This window comes from Nycticebus coucang, chromosome 9 (genome assembly GCF_027406575.1).
Source record: "Nycticebus coucang isolate mNycCou1 chromosome 9, mNycCou1.pri, whole genome shotgun sequence".
In the NCBI taxonomy this organism is placed as follows: domain Eukaryota; kingdom Metazoa; phylum Chordata; class Mammalia; order Primates; family Lorisidae; genus Nycticebus; species Nycticebus coucang.
The window spans coordinates 111,716,332-111,729,798 of NC_069788.1; the positions used below are offsets into that span (position 1 = coordinate 111,716,332).

At 46.4% G+C, this 13,467-nt stretch overlaps 1 protein-coding gene across 7 annotated transcripts in view; it reads left to right on the top strand.

Moving 5' to 3' along the window:
- MIDEAS (mitotic deacetylase associated SANT domain protein) overlaps positions 1-13,467 on the top strand; it is a 70,901-nt gene that overhangs the window by 49,168 nt on the left and 8,266 nt on the right. For all 7 annotated transcript variants that reach the window (XM_053601433.1, XM_053601428.1, XM_053601429.1 and 4 more), the window contains 6 exons: positions 5,455-5,800; positions 9,005-9,071; positions 9,536-9,678; positions 9,794-9,897; positions 10,420-10,495; positions 11,145-11,233. In XM_053601433.1, the coding sequence (XP_053457408.1) occupies positions 5,455-5,800; positions 9,005-9,071; positions 9,536-9,678; positions 9,794-9,897; positions 10,420-10,495; positions 11,145-11,233 (825 nt within the window). The remainder of the gene's footprint in view (positions 1-5,454; positions 5,801-9,004; positions 9,072-9,535; positions 9,679-9,793; positions 9,898-10,419; positions 10,496-11,144; positions 11,234-13,467) is intronic.

Below are 13,467 nucleotides of genomic sequence, written 5' to 3' on the forward strand. Positions count from 1 at the left end.
AAAAAATTATATGTAGCTTTAGTATACAACATGATGTTTTGATACAGGTATATGTTGTGGAATAACTAAATCAAGCTAATTAACATATCCATCCCTCACATAATTACCATATTTTGGTGCTAAGAACATTTAAGATTTGCTGTCTTAGCAGTTTCTAAGTATACAATTCACTGTTATTAGTAATGGTCACCATGTTGTACAGTACATCTACTGAACTTTTTCTTTATAATTGAAATTATGTATCCTTTGACCAATGGTTTCCCAGTCCTCACCCCACTCCCTAACCCCTTGTATCCACCATTCTACTTTCCGCTTCTGAATTCATTTTTTTAGATTAATATTAGTATATTAGATATACTTGGGTTTAAATTTCCCACCTGCTATTAGCTTTCTGTTTATCCCATCTTGCCTTTTCTGTGTTCTCCTTTTTTGTTTTCCTTTGATTGACTTAATTTTATTCCATTTTCCCACTTTGTTAATTTATTATGTACTTACTTATCTCTCCTTTACTGATTGATTACCTTTGCATTCTTCTTAATGGGATTTCTGCAAGAAAAATAAGTTCTAGCGAAAGGGATTTGAATGATTATTTACTTAATTCTCTGAAGGGTGATACGTAGCTAGTACCATTCTAAATACATCAGAAAGAATTTCACTCATTATGTACAGGGAGTTCCTTGTGACATTAGGGCTTAGTTCTCTGAGAAGGGCTGCTAGGGATTAAAACATTCTTGGCTGGGGTGGCGGCTGTGGCTCAGTTGGTAGGGCACCGGCCCCATATACCGAGGGTGGCGGGTTCAAACCCGGCCCCGGCTGAACTGCAACCAAAAAATAGCTGGGTGTTGTGGCGGGCGCCTGTAGTCCCAGCTACTCGGGAGGCTGAGGCAAGAGAATCGCCTAAGCCCAGGAGTTGGAGGTTGCTGTGAGCTGTGTGAGGCCACGGCACTCTACAGAGGGCCATAAAGTGAGACTCTGTCTCTACAAAAAAAAAAAAAAGTTCTTGGCTTATTGAAATCTAATATAAGTTAAATTCCTGAACAATGCAAAGTTTTTACAATACTTTATTTTCTACCAATCCCTAATTTGTAGCTTTATTGACAAGTTTTCATTCTCTCTGTATTTTAACATTGATAGGACATATATAACATTGTTTTGTTCAGTTGTTATTTATTTTAAATTTATCCTAAAACTTTTGTTGCTTTTATTTCTTCTCATGTCTCTAAGCTTCTGTCTTGGATCATTTATACACATGCTGCTTAAAGAACATCCCTTAATATTTCCTTTAGTGTGAGTCTGTTAGCGATCACTTTTATTAGTCTTTGGTTATCTGACAGTTTTTATTTCATCTTCATTTTTAGAGGATAATTTTGTAGATAGAGAATTCTAGGTCAGCAGTTATTTTCTGTTGGTACCTTAAAGGTATCATTCCATTGTCTTTAGGCATCCATTATTCTTACAGTTGAGAAACCACTATAAGCCACGTTGTTGTTCCTTTGGATGTAAAGTATCTTTTTATCTTCTTGCTTTCATGATTGTGGGTTTTGTTAGTTGGTTTTTTTCATTGATTTATTTACTTATTTTGAGACAGACTCTCACTTTGTTGCCCTCAGTAGAGTGCCATGGTGTCATAGTTCATAGCAACCTCAGACTCTTGGGCTCGAGCAATTCTTTTGCCTTAGCCTCACAAGTAACTTTGACTATAGGTGCCCACCACAACGCCTGGCTATTTTTGGAGACGGAGTTTCACTCTGGCTCAGGCTAGTCTCGAACCTGTGAGCTCAGATAATCCACCCACCTTGGCTTCCGAGCGTGAGCCACTGCGCCTGATCTCAATGTCTTGTTTTTCAATCACATTTTGTTTTCTTGTGTATCTGGTTAATTTTTATTAAATGCCAGACATTGTATATAAAAAAATTTTGTGGTAATTAAACACCTTAGGTGATGTTCTCTTCCAGAGAGAATTTGCCTTTGCTTCTGATGGGTAGCAAAGGGCACTAGCAATCCTGAATCATTTCAATGTAATTGTAGGTTGAGGAGATGATTTGAGGCTGGTCTTTATTCCATGTGAAGACTAGCCTATTTCTGATTCACCTTTATTCTGACAGGTAGCTTTTTGGAGACCCAGTCCAAAGTCTGGAAGTTTACCATCCTTTCCTTCCTTGGTGAGCCCTAAACTCCAGTTTTTTTGTTTGTTTTATTGTGCTAGCTCCTTACATTTCTTAAGAGTTCTATTCCATTTCTCAGCTTAAGTTTCCTCTTCTAGTAATGGCATCTACCTCTGGGGAGAATACAGCTCCAAATGCTAGGCTCACCTCTTTGGCATTCTTTTCTTCTCTGGATCTTGGCTCCTTTCTTTGCCAACCTGTTTGCTCTTTGATACTTGCAGAAATGTGCATTTTTACGAGTCCAGATTTTCTGGTTATTCTGCACTGCAGAGTTGGCCTGCATGCCTATCCTCTGTCAGGAAGGGGAGCTTGAAGACAGTCTCTGCTTTCTGGGGTCTTTTTCTCTGGCTGGGGGAAAATTCTGGTAGAGAGGCCAGAGGCCTGAGTGGCCTGAGAGTAGGCAGGAAGAGCCTGAGCAACTACACAGCTCAACAGTCCTATTTCATAGACAAGGTAGATGAGGAATTACGTCCAGAAAAGGCAAGCAGCTGGCCTAACGCTGTACAGCCAAGTACTGGTAGAGCTATGAATCCTCACCTATGAGTGCCTTCACTACATAGTACTTTGCGGGGGAGGTTTATTCTTTGTTATTTGTTTATTTTGCTCATTATTTATTTTTCTTTGTATTACAGACATTTTCATTTACATGGTAGAGAGAGTTATAATGAATGCCAATGTTTAGCCATCATCCAGCTTGCACAATTATCAAAATACAGCCAATCTTTTTTTTTTTGAGACAGAGCCTCGAGCTGTCACCCTGGTAGAGTGCTGTGGCATTACAGCTCATAGCAACCTCCAACTCCTGGGCTCAAGCGATTCTCCTGCCCTTGCCTCTCAAGTAGCTGGGACTATAGGCACCTGCTACAACGCCCGGCTATTTTTTGGTTGCAGTTGTCATTGTTGTTTGGCAGGCCTTGGCTGGATTCGAACCCACCAGCTCAGGTGTATGTGGCTGGCACCTTAGCCACTTGAGCCACAGGCGCTGAGCCAAAATACAGCCAATCTTGTTTCACCTGCTTCTCTCTGCCACTGGATTATTTTGAACCACATTCCAAACATTATATCATTCTATCCACAAATACTTTAATTTGTATCTGAAATACACACATAAGGACTCTCATCTTTTTTTTTTTTTTTTGAGACAGAGCCTCAAGCTATTGCCCTGGGTAGAGTGCTGTGGCATCCCAGCTCACAGCAACCTCCAACTCCTAGGCTCAAGCGATTCTCCTGCCTCCGCCTCCCAAGTAGCTGGGACTACAGGTGCCCACCACAACACCCGGCTGTTTTTTGGTTGCAGCCGTCATTGTTGTTTGGCAGGCCTGGGCTGGATTTCAACCCATCAACTCAGGCATATGTGGCTGGGGCCTTAGCCACTTGAGCCACACATGCCAAGCCAGACTCTCATCTTTTAAAAGATAAGCTCAATACCATTACCACACCTAAAAACATAATACGATAAATATTGTTGGCTCGGCACCTGTAGCTCAGTGATTAGGGCGCTGGCCACATGTATTGGGGCTGGCGAGTTTGAACCTGGCCAGGGCCTCCTAAACAACAATGACAACAATAACAAAAAAACAGCTGGGTGTTGTGCTGGGTGCCTGTAGTCCCAACTACTTGGGAGGCTGAGGCAAGAGAATCGCTTAAGCACAACAGTTTGATGTTGCTATGAGCTTCTGTGACTCTACCACACTCTACTGAGGGTGACATAGTGAGACTCTGTCTCAAAAAGAAAAAAATATTGTCCAATGTTCATACTACTTTAAATGTTGTATTAAAATACAAATTATTGAAGCTGAGTTTATGTTGGATTTCTTGTCTAGTAAGTTTAGGGAGTCTTTTGCTCCACTATATTTTTTTCTGTGCAATCATATTGATCCCCTAAGGATGGAAGAATGAACAATTTCACCTCTTCCTAATCTGTGACAGGGAAAATAGGGCAGAGATGGCTGAAGGACATGGCCAGGGCCTCATACGGAGTCAGGACTCTTGGCTGGCAGGTGTTATGAGAGCTGGAGCTGTGGAAGGGAGAGAGCTCATTGTTGCCAGGCCCACTCACTCAGCGCGGCCAACCTTACCCAGAGGGTTAACCTGGATGCTGCCCACACTGTGGGGTCGTTCTCTGCCTTTTGAGAGAATAAGGATAGAGCAAAGGAAGGCTTCTGTTCCCTTGTAGCCATGCTTTCTATTCTATATGAAGGACCATGAGACTTACCAAGCAGGGAGAAGTGGGAACTGGGAGGGCTAACCTTTGACAGCACAAGTGGGCTAGCCTGTCATAATAGGACTAATACTATGAAATTAAAAGTTCTACAGGCAAGAACTATTCCATTTGGTGGTCTCATGCTCAATTCAAGTCTTGGCATACAGTAGGGGCAGATCGTGGTATTTAAGTAGTGATAACAGCCACTCAGTAAATACTAAGTAACAGGTAATATTCTTGGTAATGTCCATGTATTAACTTACGTAGTTTTCATAGCTATCTCATTAAGTAGGCATTTACTATTCTCATGTTAAAAATGAAGATACACAAGGCTGGGCATAGTGGCTCATGCTTGTAATCCTAACACTCTGGGAGGCTGAGACAGGTGAATTGCCTGAGTTCAAAGATTCAAGACTAGCCGGAGCCAAAGCGAGACCTCATCTCTAAAAAATAACTGGGCGTGGTAGTGGCGCCTGTAGTCCCAGCTACTTGGGAGACTGAGGCAAGGGAATCGCTTTGAGCCCAAGAGTTTGACGTTGCTGTGAGCTGTGATGCTTCAGCACTCTACCGAGCGCAACAAAATAAGACTCTATCTCAAAAGAAAAAAAAAGGATGCACAGAATGATTCAGTCATTTTAGGTGGCAATAAGGACAGTAGATCCCAATGCAAACAGTCCATCTTCAGAGCCTGAACCCTTAACATTAACCCTATACTCTGGATCACATACCTTGTATCAGAGGTGGTGAACTGTGGCCTGAAGGCAAATCCAGAGCTAAGAGTGGTTTTACAATTTTACAAGATTATTTAAGAAGAAAAAGTGAAAGAAGAAAAATATGTTAACAGAGACTGCATGTGGCCCACAAAGCCAAAAATACTTATTTAATATCCTGCCCTTTACAGAGAAAGTTTGCTGACCTCTGCCCTAGAGAAGCCGATAAAAAGGGACCTGCTCCCTTTTCAGGCTTGCTTGGGTGGGTGTGGTGGGCAGACTAAGTTCCAGAGGTGAGACTTGCAAGCAGTGGTCAAGACTTCAGTTTTCCTAGGACAGAGGAGGTTGAGTCCTCTTTGTTCTCTTTCCTTTCCAGTCTGAGGACATGAATGTCAGGTTGGAGGGGGAGCCTTCTGTGCGGAAACCAAAGCAACGACCACGGCCCGAACCTCTGATCATCCCCACCAAGGCAGGCACTTTCATTGCACCGCCCGTCTACTCCAACATCACCCCATACCAGAGCCACCTGCGGTCTCCTGTTCGCCTGGCTGACCACCCCTCTGAGCGGAGCTTCGAGCTACCCCCCTACACACCACCCCCCATCCTTAGCCCTGTGCGGGAGGGTTCTGGCCTCTACTTCAATGCTATCATATCAACCAGCAGCATCCCACCCCCTCCTCCCATCACGCCGAAGAGTGCCCATCGTACCCTGCTCCGATCTAGTGAGTAACCCCCCCTCTGTGGCCATGTGGGTGGGGATCGGGCACAAGGCAGGTTGGTTCAATTATCATGCTACTGGGAATTGGCCTGACTGCTTGGGTTCAAATCTCAATTCCACTATATACTAATACACCCCTGTGAGCAAGTCACTTAAGCACCCTAGGCCTCAGTTTATTCAGTATTAAGATGAGGACATTAGTTGTTCTTGGTTGATGATGAAATTGCCAATATTCAACCATATTGGATCTACAAATAGCAGTTTCCTATGGTTCACCCTAATGGCCACCTCTTAGGATCAGATGCATTAGCATCCGTAAAGTCCCTAACATTGTGCTTGGTCATCATGTTTGCTCTTAATCCCGTGTGGTAGATCTGTTCCCCAGTCTCCTGGATAGTCATTTTGCCCAAGAGCAGGTATTCTGGAAATATTGGGCTGGCCTATGGGGTGTATTGCTGAAAATTGTTGCCCACTCCACAAAAGGATCCATTTCCTCTGAAAAATAGGATAATACTATCACTTATGGTCATGGAGAGAATTAAATGGGAGTACCTCATGGTTGCCTTTATCCAATTAACCTCTGACCCTGGCCAGGCATAGTGGTTCATACCTGTAATCCTAGAACTGTGGGAGGTCAAGGTGGGTGGATCTTTTGAGCTCAGAAGTTCATGACCAGCCAGATCAAGAGTGAGACCCTGTCTCTACTAAAAATAGAAAAAATTAGCTGGGCATTGTTGGCAGGCAGTCAGTAGTACCAGCTACTCAGGAGGCTGAGGCAGAAGGATCCGTGAGCCCACAAGTTTGAGGTTATTGTGAGCTATGATAATGCAAGGACACTTTACCCAGTGCTGCAGAGTGAGACTGTTTCACAACAAAACAAACAAAAAAGAAACCTCTGACCCCGACTTCACCCTTGGCGCAGCTCTTTGGTGCCCCCTGGTGTCTGTGGGTGAGAGGTGGTTTGTAGCAGGCTGGCTGGCCCCTGGCTCTCCTGCTTCCCGCTTGGCCCAGGAGGCTTCTCTCCCTGGTTGGGTTGTGCAGAAAAGAAGTCACTATAGAGGCTAGACTGGCAGCAAAAAAGAGGTCAGTCTATCCATGAGTATTTACCGAGCACTTGGGTGTAAAATGTGGAACTAGATCCTGTGAGGCCTCCAAGAATGTATGGGACACCATAGTTTGTTCTAAAGAGAGTACAAGGTCATTATGAAAGCCTGGGAGTCAGAAAAACAGAGGCTCCCGGCAGTGCTGTATCTGTAGCCAGTGAGTGAAGCTGACACGCAGCCCAAGCCTGCAGAGGCTGCTAGCCTGGGATGGTGAGGAAAGCAGTCATGAGGGGGTGGGGCTGGAGCCAAGCTTGAACTAGAGAGAGCAAGCCAGATTGAGGAAATGACTGGTGCAGAGGCTGTGGGTGGGAACCATGCAGGGAAGGGCTACAAGGTAAGCAATGTGCTAGGGCCAAGGTTCTAGCAAGTGGGTGGTGGGAGGTATCAATGGAAAGGGGAACTGCAGAGCAATTGTCATGAACTCAGAGCGGAGGATTTTAGGGTTTATCTTTATGTTGCAGAAGGAAGTCAGCAAAGACTTCTTTTTTTTTTTTTTTTTTTTGGAGTAAGGGAGTGTCTTGGTCATGTGGGGCCTTAAGAAGATTAGAAACTGAGGCAGAAAATCCAGAGAGAAAGCGAGGAGATAATTATAAAATAGTGGGCACGTGAGCTGGGTGTTGTGGTTCATGCCTGTAATCTTTTTTTGTTTTTCCCAAGACAGAGTCTCACTATGTTGCCCTCGATAGAGTGCCGTGGCGTCCCAGCTAACAGCAACCTCCAACTCTTGGGCTTAAGCAATTCTCTTGCCTCAGCCTCCCACATAGTTGGGATGACAGGCACCCACCACATGTCCGGCTATTTTTTGGTTGCAGTTGTCAGTGTTGTTTGGTGGGCCCAGGCTGGGCTTGAACCCGCCAGCTTTGGTGTATGTGGCCGGCGCCCTACTCACTGAGCTACAGATGCCGAATCTCATGTAGCTTTGGGAGGCCAAGGGGGGACAATTACTTGAGGCCAGGAGTTTGAGACCAGCCTGAACAGGAGCAAGACCCAGGCTCTCAAAATACAAAAAAATTAGCCAGGTGTGGTGGTGCTTGCCTGTAGTCCCACCTACTTGGAAGGCTGAGGTAGGAGAATTGCTTGAGGCCAGGAGTTCAAGGTTGTAGTGAGCTATGATTATGCTATTGCACTAGCCTAGGCAATAGAGCAAAACTCTTATTAAAAAAATAAAATAAAATAAATCAGGCTCAGCGCCCATAGCTCAGTGGTTAGGGCGCCAGCCACATACACTGAGGCAGGTGGGTTCAAACCAGACCCAGGCCTGCCAAACAACAATGACGATTGCAACAAAAAAATAGCGGGGTGTTCTACCAAGGGCAACATAGTGAGACTCTGTCTCCAAAAAATAAAAAATAAAATATAAATAAATAAATAATAAAATAAATCAGTAGGCTCCTTCCCTGCTCCTCTAGTGTGCCCAAAGTTTCAGCCTCTTTACCATAGTTTTATATTGCAGCTACTTCCTACTTAGTGCAGGAAGAGCTCATAGGGAGAGGAACATGGTTATAGTAGTAGTGGTGTTAGCTTGGCGCCTATAGCACAGCGGCTAGGGCACCAGCCACATACACCAGAGCTGGAGGGTTTGAATTCAGCCCGAACCTGCCAAACAACCATGACAACTACGACCAAAAAATAGCTGGGTGTTGTGGTGGGTGCCTGTGGTCCTAGCTACTTGGGAGGCTGAGGCAAGAGAATCACTTAAGCTTACTTAAGGTTGCTGTGAGTTGTGACACCAGGACACTGTACCGAGGGCAACAGCTTCAGACTCTGTCTCAAAAAAAGAAAAAAAAGTAGTAGTGGTGGTGATGGTCGGGATAATAGCTAATATTTATTGAGTGCCAGTCTCTGTTATTTCACTTGGTCCTTATACTAACCCCTAAGAGATAGGTCGTAATAGCCCCTTTGCAGTATGAAAACCGGGGCACCCAAATATTTAGTAAAGGTTGAGTCATGAGAGTTAACAGGCTGCAGAGCCAGGACTCAGGGTACCTGAGTTCCAAATGTAAGTTACCACTGTGACTCTTGCACCATAGGGCAGCTAACTGGGGGGTTGAGGAAACTTTGCTGAAGGGAGGGTGCCACTGACTAACCTGCTCTATGTCTCATAGACAGCGCTGAAGTCACTCCGCCCGTCCTGTCTGTGATGGGGGAGGCCACCCCAGTGAGCATTGAGCCGTAAGTACAGCCTTGCCTCTAACCCATGGTGTAAGGGTAGCCATGTTGGTCCAGTGTGTGCAAACAGGCCCTGGGAGTGAGTGGAGGGTTCTGTGAGCCCTTTCTGGGCTTCTGTAGTTGGCCTTGGTCTTTGCTGTCTCTACCAGCTGCTTCTGTGTGGAAGTTGCAGGGAACGGAAAGGATCAGCTCAGCTTGAATTTATCTCTAGGAGAGTTGGAAAGGTGGTCTAAGAGATTCTTTCTCCACCTGTAAACTTAGAGCAGTTTCTCCCACATCCGACCTCTGGGCCTTGCCTTTCTGGTGATACCAGGTGCCAGGCTGTCTTCACAGTCTCCTGAAGCCAGATACCCTATACCCAGCTGAGGCCTTGCCTTTGCCAAACCCTCATCTTCTTATCTCCAGGGAGATAAGTGTATTATCCCCATGGGGAGAAGCTTCACTCTCTTCCATTTCCATCCCTGCAGACGCATCAACGTGGGCTCCCGGTTCCAGGCGGAAATCCCTTTGATGAGGGACCGTGCCCTGGCAGCTACAGACCCCCACAAGGCTGACTTGGTGTGGCAGCCATGGGAGGACCTAGAAAGCAGCCGTGAGAAGCAGAGGCAAGGTGAGGAGGGACCCCTGGGAATAAGCAAGTGAGGCAGGCTGGTAGGTGGCTGTGGGGGCCAGCCCAGCCCTGAATGGGGTTTTCTCTCCTCCCTCCCATGCTCCTGTGAATCCAGTGGAAGACCTGCTGACAGCTGCCTGCTCCAGCATTTTCCCTGGAGCTGGCACCAACCAGGAGCTGGCCCTGCACTGTCTGCATGAGTCCAGGGGCGATATCCTGGTGAGATGACATGCCTAGTGGAGGGAGGGTCCCTCAGGGAAACTGGCTTGATCCATGACTGCTTCCCCAGAGCTAGGCCTCTAGCATGCAGATTGAGCCAAGAGGAGGCCCTGCAAGAAGGGGGTTGTGGAGGCTCAGCCCAAGGAAACCTTAGTTCCAAACTCCGGATTTTGCTATGTAGGATCCTTCCATCCATCCTAATCCCTGATTCTGTGTCAGTGGGTACTACTCTCAAACAGGACTGTTGCTGAGAGCTTTCTGTTTGTGCTACCTGCTTCGGGGTCTGTGGTTCTTTCTTAAGAGGGCCTGCACCCTGGTTTCTGAGTAGCACTACTCCCAACTGCCCATGACCCTGCCATCCAGCCAGACCTCTTGTTCCTCAGAAGTTATGGGAGGCCAGAATAAGCCCCTACTGTACTTAGAGGCCTAAGGATGCCCTCTGACCTTTGACAGGGCCTAGGATGCTCAGTCCATCATGGAGACCCCTGCTGGGTCCCTTACCTCCCCTTATTTCCCCTTCAGGAAACACTGAATAAGCTGCTACTGAAGAAGCCCCTGCGGCCTCATAACCACCCACTGGCAACTTATCACTACACAGGTGGGTCTGGCTGGGGTGGGCATGGGCCTGGAGCCTCAGAAGGTATCCAGCATCAATGAGCCCCTGCTTGGTGATAAGTCACAGCTCTGGGTGGGGTCAGGGGCAGGGGGTAGATAAGCTAAGAGCCAAAGCTGGGGTAGCGTTCCAGGGGCTTTGATACCCTGGAGGGGAATGTGGAGAAAGGGTGGGCAGATTGGAGCTGATCTAGGCAAAAAAAGTGCAGATTACAAGTACAGAGAGAGGAACCCAGGAAGTGTTATCCAAATTGGCACCAAGTACCTGGAACTTAGCCCTGGAGTGCATGTCTTGTTCCAGGCACTGTACTTCAAGGGAAACATTGATCAAGTCACATAATCTTAGCAGCCACTGTTCTTGATCCTTTGTTGGTGCTATCAGGCAGAGTACCAGGGGTTTCACATGTATTATTTCATTTAGTGCTCATTACAACTAGTGAGCTAGGTTCCATTATTAGTTCCCATTTCACAAACAAGGGGAATGAGTGACATGGCTAGTGAGAGGCAGAAGCAGGATGTGCAGCTGGCCCTGACACTGCAGAGACTGTGGGTCAGTGGCCTCACATGTCCTGCTAATTAGGATTGCCCTGTGCTCATGGTCCTGCTCACTTCACTGCTCCCTCTTTGTCATGTAGGTTCTGACCAGTGGAAGATGGCCGAGAGGAAGCTATTCAACAAGGGCATTGCCATCTACAAGAAGGATTTCTTCCTGGTCCAGAAGCTGGTGAGCTGGGTCCTATTTCAGGGGCAAGTAAGGGCCAGGAGTTGCCTGAGTGACTCTGAGGCTCCCTTTGCCAGTGACCAAGTCCTCTTAAAAAGCAGTCAAGACAGACACAGTGGCATGTGCCTGAAGTCCAAGCTACTCTGGAGGCTGAAGCAAGAAGATTGCTTGAGCCTAGGAGTTCAAGTCCAGCTTGGGCAACACAGCAAGCTTCTGTTCATTACAAAAAAAAGAAAAGAGTAGTCAGGTCCATGCCACTAAGTAGGCTCAGAGGCAATTTTTGGAACAATACAAGAATGGGAAAAGATTAGGGATTTTATCCCTGTTGGTTCTAAACATCCTTCTCCTTCTTTAGGGTGGTGTGGCTGTGCTTTGGGGTCTGAATCCAGAAGGAGGCCTAAGTGGGCATCAGACCCTATGGCACTATACTTAAATTAGGCAGGACAACTAGATGGGTAGTAGGGCTGCAAGCAGAGGTGAGCCCTCCCCCAGGGGAATGTGGAAGGGGAAAGGCAACCTAGGGTGAGGGGAACTGGGATTGGGCAAGTGCCTGTGTAACTGACCTGGTAGACCTCTGCTCACTTCCTTATCTGGCCCAAGGCTTCCTTCCAGTGGCCTAGCTGAACAAGCCTAGGTTCCCTAGATTTATCTTGTCCTCTCTCCTTACTCTTCTGAAGAATAGAGTACTTTGCTAATCCAAGGAATTGCATTTTTCTAGCCCTGACTCACAAATCTGGGCTATGGAGAGTGAGTTGTGTGGGCTGCCAAGGAAAAAACACTTCTAAGAACTTGCTCTTTCCTTCTGGGATTTTAGATTGTGTCAGAAATGGCCCTAGGGACTGGGCAAAGTACTGATGAATTCTCCTATAAGGACCCTGTTGTGAGGCCAGTTTTTTTCTGTGTTTTAGTAACAGTCTATTCCCTGATTGGGCAATATTGCTGGTAAGTACATGCCTAATGAAATTCACTGAGGCGCCCCTTAATGCCTAATGAAAAGAGTAGACCATTAGTCAGTCAGTCAGAGAGAATTGCAGTAAAAGTATAAAAGATCCAATTAACAAATGTGTGACTTGGTCATTCCTGTGAGATGAAACATTTCTGTTTCTTCCTCAGGCACAGAGGACCCACACTGACCCCTAGGCCCTCTGGACAAGAGCTCCCAGCCAGCGGTGGCTGAGCAGTCTGGGAGGCTATGTGGGTGGGGGAAAAAGGGGTGGTGTCAGAGAAAACATCCTCTGTGTGTGGGGAAGTAGTCTAACAACTAAACCCGTAAGTTTATGAAAGAGGGCTGAGTTTCAGAGCTTGAGAGCCCCCGGAGATCAGCTAGTCTTAACTTACCCATAATAAGTTATGTATATTTGGAAAAACTGTAATTAGAAAGGTGAATTACTTGCCTAAAGTCACACAGCTATTTGGTGGCAGATTTAGGAGCAAGACTAGAGCCTTTTGCTTCCTCTTCAGGTTTTCTAGGACTTTCTTTTCTTTTTTTTTTTGTAGAGACAGTCTGACTTTATGGCCCTCGGTAGAGTGCCGTGGCCTCACACAGCTCACAGCAACCTCCAACTCCTGGGCTTAAGCGATTCTCTTGCCTCAGCCTCCCGAGTAGCTGGGACTACAGGCGCCCCCCACAACGCCCGGCTATTTTTTGGTTGCAGTTCGGCCGGGGCCGGGTTTGAACCCGCCACCCTCGGTATATGGGGCCGGCGCCTTACTGACTGAGCCACAGGCGCCGCCCTATCTAGGACTTTCTTGTTTTTCTTGAGTTCCTCTCCCATATAAGACACAGTGACATTTCTCTGCCCTCCTTTGTCAGGAGAAGAATCAATTGTTTGCCTGGATTTTTTTTTTTTTTTTTTTAGACACAGTCTCAGTCTGTTGCCAAGGATAGAGTGCCATGGCATCAGCCTAGCTCACAGCAACCTCAAACTCCTGGGCTCCAGTAATCCTGCTACAGCCTTCTGAGTAGCTGGGACCACAGGTGCCCACTATAATGCCTGGCTAATTTTTCTATTTTTAGTAGAGATGGGGTCTAACTCTTGCTCAGGTTAGTCTTGAACTCCTGAGCTCAAGGAATCTTCCTGCCTTGGCCTCCCAGAGGACTAGAATTACAAGTGTGAGCCACTGTGCCCATAATGTTTGCCTGGATTGATGAACGGTATCTGTATTGCCAGGTTGGGGATGGCTTTGACTTTGAATAGTGCCCAGATTTTTTTTTTTTTTTTTTGAGACAGAGTCTC